At 37.2% G+C, this 6,021-nt stretch overlaps 1 protein-coding gene across 1 annotated transcript in view; it reads right to left on the minus strand.

The window, feature by feature from the left end:
• Positions 1-5,696, minus strand: part of LOC126826618 (alpha-1,3-mannosyl-glycoprotein 4-beta-N-acetylglucosaminyltransferase C) — a 51,688-nt gene extending 45,992 nt beyond the window's left edge. Inside the window, exons 1-3 of the mRNA XM_050555962.2 lie at positions 5,475-5,696; positions 5,253-5,275; positions 2,657-2,696 (exon numbers count right to left, since the gene is read on the minus strand). Of these exons, the coding sequence (XP_050411919.2) occupies positions 2,657-2,696; positions 5,253-5,275; positions 5,475-5,583 (172 nt within the window). The 5' untranslated portion in view covers positions 5,584-5,696. The remainder of the gene's footprint in view (positions 1-2,656; positions 2,697-5,252; positions 5,276-5,474) is intronic.
• Between the last annotated feature and the right edge of the window lie 325 nt (positions 5,697-6,021).

The following is a 6,021-nucleotide window of genomic DNA, read 5'->3' on the forward strand; positions in this document are numbered from 1 at the left end:
TTCGAAAACACCAGGGTGCTGAAAATCACATGTACACTATATATTCATTTGATCTATCAGTTTATTGGGTCAATAAAAAAAGACAGACATTTTAACTTTACAGACAACTTAACATCAATTAACATTCAAGTCTGTCTGGCAATTGTCAGATTAATTGGTACTCACACCCTTCCAGTGAAGAACAGCATGTGATTTTCGAGATGTGAATTAAGCCCTTTATTACTTTTCTTAAAACTTGACGACTCCCGAATTCAGACTTTGTATGGAGTTTTTTTTTTAAAAAGAAAACAAATCTTGGAAGGTACACATTACTTGTGTTAATGATATGAAAAAAACACAAGATTTTATAAATCGACACAAGTTTGTGTTAATGCAATGCAAAACAACACATAACTTGTGTAGATTAGTTTTAACACAAGTACTTGTGTTGAGATCCAACACAAGTGTTTTTTCAGTGTGGGAGGAATCCGGAGGACCCGGAGAAAACCCACGAGGTTGGACAGGCGACCAACGCGTAACGCGCACGCGCTCGCCATTCGGCCATCCAACTCCCCGATTCCTGAAATGAGAGTCGCCAAAGGTTCAGCCGGTCGCCAGTGTCTACTCAAGTCTAGGTGCTGTGGGGGCATGTCTCCCCCAGAAAATTTATGATAATCAGAAGGCCAAAAACGCATTTTCTGCCATTCCAGCCCGTGAGTACAGAAGCAAGACATAACCTTATTTATATCGCTCTGGGATTAACCGAAATCTCTCTCCGTGCCCATCTGAATTCTAGAAGTTGCGGGAGAGGGGACAGAAATGAAATGGCCTAAAAAGTTCCCGCTCAGATTCCTCAAAGCAGCTGCCGACAGAACGGATCTCCGTTTGGGGATTATGGGGACGATATGTTTCCCAGGAAACTTATGAAAATGTGAGACCACCGCAAACTCGTTTCCTGCTTTTTCGGCCTATGAAAATGGTGCAATATAGCCCATGTAAATGTAGCACCATAGGTCTTTCTGTCTGACGTGGAGAGCGTCTATGGGAAACCGGTCGCCACATCCTACGTACGACCCATGCATCTTTTCTTACTACATATTTCTGTAGCCTTGTGATCGTCTAGAAATTGTCTCTAGCTGTCTTTACTTCTGCTTCACGTTGTGTATTTACTTCTTCCAGTTTCTTAAGACGTTTGTCTTACCAGGAATAATAATGCATAGTTCGCTTCTACATTTTATATAGCATATAACTGAATACGGGTATACAAGCATAGCACAAATTACAATACTATATAGCTAAAACCACTTCTCCACCTATCCAGCCTCTCGGCTGTCTAGGAACTCAGATGTACCCTCGATCTCTGGAATCTAATGCAAGTCTGACTTACAGGGTTCCCCGGTTTCTTTTAAAGGTAAATGAATATCAAGCACAATAACGCGTGATCATGGCCCTGAACTTGTGTAATTAACAAAATGATTGGTTACTTTAAATCAAATGATGCAATTAGAATAATTCCATTCACGTGTAATTCTGGTGGTAAATGAGTGACATATGTTTTCGATAAATAACTCTTTTTTTATGTGTCAACTGTCAATTACAGACTAAGTTGATTTAGTGCACACTATATATGTGAATATGTTTGAAATTACTAACTTGCCAAAGATATTAATTAATGAAATATAAAGGCATCTCATTTCAAGAGCAAAAATTCTAGCAATATTATTACATAAACTCAAATCAAGCAGTCAATAAATCAAACTGATGCCGCTGCAATCACTTGACATTTCACTGATGAAACAAATTATGAAGCTCGAAAAACATGTCGCGCTTAGAGCTTAGTGACTACGCTATAGAGTAACGCCAGACACTGTTTATTACATTGTATTTAATGTTTTATCGACTTCAGAAATATTTATGCCACAAATAACGAATACTGTCGCACAATGCAGAGTGACTTTAAACAAAGATTCAAGGGATTTCGGGCACTTTTTTTTGCCGATTAGAAGGAAAAGGAAGTTTTTTTTATTTAACATTATAGTTTTTTTTCACTTTGGCCGCCTGATTGCTCCCCTCCATCCTCGGGTTCGTATGGTTTCGATAAAACCATTGTATATATATATACATTACGATGTATTATGCTTAAGATTATTATCCAATACGTTTGAATACAACATTGACTGTTGTTTGCAAAAATGAAATGAAATGAAATGGGGTTTAACGTCCTACTGTTCTGCTCCTATACTGGGCTAATGAAGAGGGGCATACGCCATACAGTGTGCTATGAGCGAAATTTTGCCTACTCTTATATCGAATTCCAACTGCCAAGGGATCTTTTACGTGCATGCCAATGTATACACGGGACCTCGATTTTTCGTCTCATCCGAAGGACTAGACAGCCGCCCTTGTCAGCCCCCCCCCCCACCCCGTCCTGCATCACTGACAAGGGGGAACCACGCCGGAAAATCGGGATGAACTTTCTCGGCCAATGCAGGAATCGAACACCAGACCTCCAGGGTAGCGAGCCAGCGTCTTACCCGCTTAGTCACCGTGATGCCCTGCTGTTTGCAATCCATATCGATAATTGTTAGAATAATATGGGCCGTGTCAAGAGATGAATGATTAATTGATTGTATTAAATAGAACTAGATTTTATAATAAAAAAAAATCAAGAGTTTACCTTTTCTGTTAGGTACTGGAATATTCACGTCTGTAGCTACCTGCAAAGTGTAGATTATTTATAACTCAAATAGACAAGAGCAACAAAAAGTCACATGAGCTCACCAAATGAGAAGTGGTATCAAGTATAGAAAGAGTAAACGATACTCTGCCATGTACACGATTTCAGTAGCTAAAGCCAGTGGATATAATATTTGTATTTGAGTATTAAATAATTTGACAAAAAGGTATAACAGGTTACATTTAATATACATTTGAATTATGTATGCATTTGAGCCTATTATTGTGCAATTGGGTTCAATATTATATTTAGCCTGCTTATCGGTGTTTTCCTGCTAGAAGAATAAAACCTAGACATTATGTAAATATAATTTGTACACTTAACAATACACTTATTAGCTGAAACTACCTGAGTTGTATTTTATTTATAATTTATTGCATTTGAGATAACAAAGACAATGATGACCCATAATATATTTTATCGCATATGGACATAATATTCATTTCAGTTATTACAAAAACTTCGTATTGCATTTTCTGGGTTCCTGGTACTTTTAAATAACACAATTCAGAAGCAATTAACACAGAAAAGACGATCGTCTTACCGTTACAAACCCAGTCTGATGCGGAACTCTCAAGCCCTCATCAAAATCGCACACCAGGCCTCATAGAGGAATCCACGGCCACTTTGACTTCAACTCGGCCATGGTAGCCGTATTTTCAGAAGTCGGGGACACATTTGCTTTAAACTAACCAGTCTCATCTTTGGAAGCCAGGGTTACCTTTGCGACATACAAGAATATTTATTGCAGTATATTGTCAGAAATACCTTCAACATTATTTGTTGAAACAAACGGTAAAAACCTGACTGACTATGTTGTGTGTCGTACAGACACATGAAGGCATTGGATCACTCGCTTAAATAAGATAATATTGAGTGGAGCCATGTATCGAATGTCCAGCTGACAACACAAACAAAAGTAAGGTGGTGGTGGTGTCGTAATACACGTAGATACGTATTAGTTTAACAGTAAAATTTTTGAATGCCCATGATTTATCGAGGTCGTTTCAGGGTTGGTTGATTTTTTTGTTATGGAAGATAAAATCAGGGTATCATGTATGGGTGAATAAATCCTTCTTTAAGGTACAATGTTGGTGTCGACCAACATCAAATAATAATGTGTCCCATGAGCTCATCAAATGAGAATTGGTATCAAGTATAGAAAGAGTAAACGATTTCAGTAGCTAAAGTCAATTGGTATTTGTATTTGAGTATAATTTGTTATCATTAACCAGCCCTTAATCAAAGTAATTATTGTTGAATATGTATATTAACTTAGAAATCATAACAATTTTAGCTTCGAATATTGTCCATTATTTATCTCTCTATAATACTTACTGTAAACAAATGTTATTTAGGTAGCCTACCAATTTAACAATTACGGGCTCGATGAATGTTAAGGGGGCAGAACCTGAAATGCCCGAAAAAATTTCAGCGGAGCTTACCGTATAGTAGGACCCCCACGGCCGCAAACGCGTTTTCCTGGCGCCAATCGTGATAGTGGGAACCAAGCGTTAAGACGGTTGTATTAACATCTTCTATTTCTGTGTAATTATTGTCAATAGTAGGGTGACCCACCATAAATAAATATCTCCAAATATCTCGACAATTACACCACAATATTTATATATATACCAAGCCTTAAATCAGTTTCGCACATTAATGGTCACTAAATAAACGGTCATGTTGTACTTAATAAGCTATAACCATTTAACCATCCATAAATGATACACTGAAAATGGTTACGAGTGTCGGCCATAACGTCCGGGCACTTGTGAGTAAAAAATAGGTTACGTGCCCTTGTTTTGAAATTAGTCTCGCTTAACCAGTCTATCGACCATTTTACGTCTGATTGACAGGCCGGGATAACCAAGACTACTTTTTTACGCAACTTAACAGAAAGCTGGAAGAAGAAATTGAATTTAGAAACACGCACGTTAGGCAACTCAACAATACTGCTAGTATCATGGTCTTGTCTAACCCGGGTGTTTCTGGGATATTATTTGTACTAAACCAAAAGATGCCGCTACTAACGGTACAGTCAATGGTCAAGCAATTTAAAAAATAAAACGAAGGTAATTTCTAAAGCTGCTGTAATAACCAAAAAGCTAAATATTACTGCTATTCAGAAACTTCAACAATAGATTTTTTAAGGCTGTAATAGTTGACAGATGTGTAGAGAATTTCACGTGCGATGGCTATTTATAGTCTCATCGCCTCTAGCGCCGAATATTATCACACTGCGTGGTTAGCCAGAAATCACTTCGAGACAAGCCACTGAAGCCTGCACATTCGCCGTGTCGAGTCCAACTTTCTGTACTGAAAATTTTCACTTCACAGGCCACCCTTGTAACACCTCACTGATTTGCCTGAATGAAATGAATAGTCAGACCTTTTATTCTCCTTAACACCGTCCCATATATAAAAAATAAAATAGATATTTGAAAAAATATGCCAATAACAATATATAATATAAAGAAGACGGTGTCTGAAACTGTATACGTATGTGTTATACTGATGCACAAATTAAGCTTACCGTTACAATAACTTCTTCTGTGGCTGAAATGGGAAAATTTGAAACAAAACATGGTAAATACTGAAGATTGATATCTCACTGTAGCACTTATAATTCTAGCTTTAGCTATAGTATGACTTTAGCTTAATAAAGCAAGTACGTCGTATACGGTCTTAAGATCGCATTCTTCATATTAAATGTGGGCGTATTTAAATTTTAAATACAAGTTGACTTAGTACTTACCTTGAAAATTTGTTTCCATAGTCATATATGATCGTAGATTTAAAAAAGCAACACTGAAAATAAGAACCACCAGTATCAGTTTTATTCTCGCACACCATCGCCTTGCCATTTATGACTCTTTAATCTCCTGCTATCACGTCTATATAAGTATAAGGAACTGTAGCGATGCGGTGATATTAACTGACTCCTTAATAATACTCGTTCGGCTAAAGTGCTGATATATATATATGTCAATTATAAAAATACACACATCCTTAGCAACGCCTACTATTGTGTAATTGATAGATTCAATATTATTTTGTAGCCAGCGTATGGATCACAGCATAAGCTGTGACTGTCGTGGGGATTCGTCTAAAGTATACGCTCTCAATTACAACATATTTACTCTGATTTTCATGTTTTATTTATCAGTATTGGATTGCGGGAAAGAGAGAGGTTTTCTATAATAAACATAGTCAGAATGTTTGTTGATAATTTTACTTACAGACATTGATTTCCCAGGGTATGTCACGAGTTCTAAGTGTCTTAAGCTGCGTTCACACTGCAT

The sequence above is a fragment of the Patella vulgata genome, chromosome 1 (assembly GCF_932274485.2).
Source record: "Patella vulgata chromosome 1, xgPatVulg1.2, whole genome shotgun sequence".
Taxonomy (NCBI): Eukaryota; Metazoa; Mollusca; class Gastropoda; family Patellidae; genus Patella; species Patella vulgata.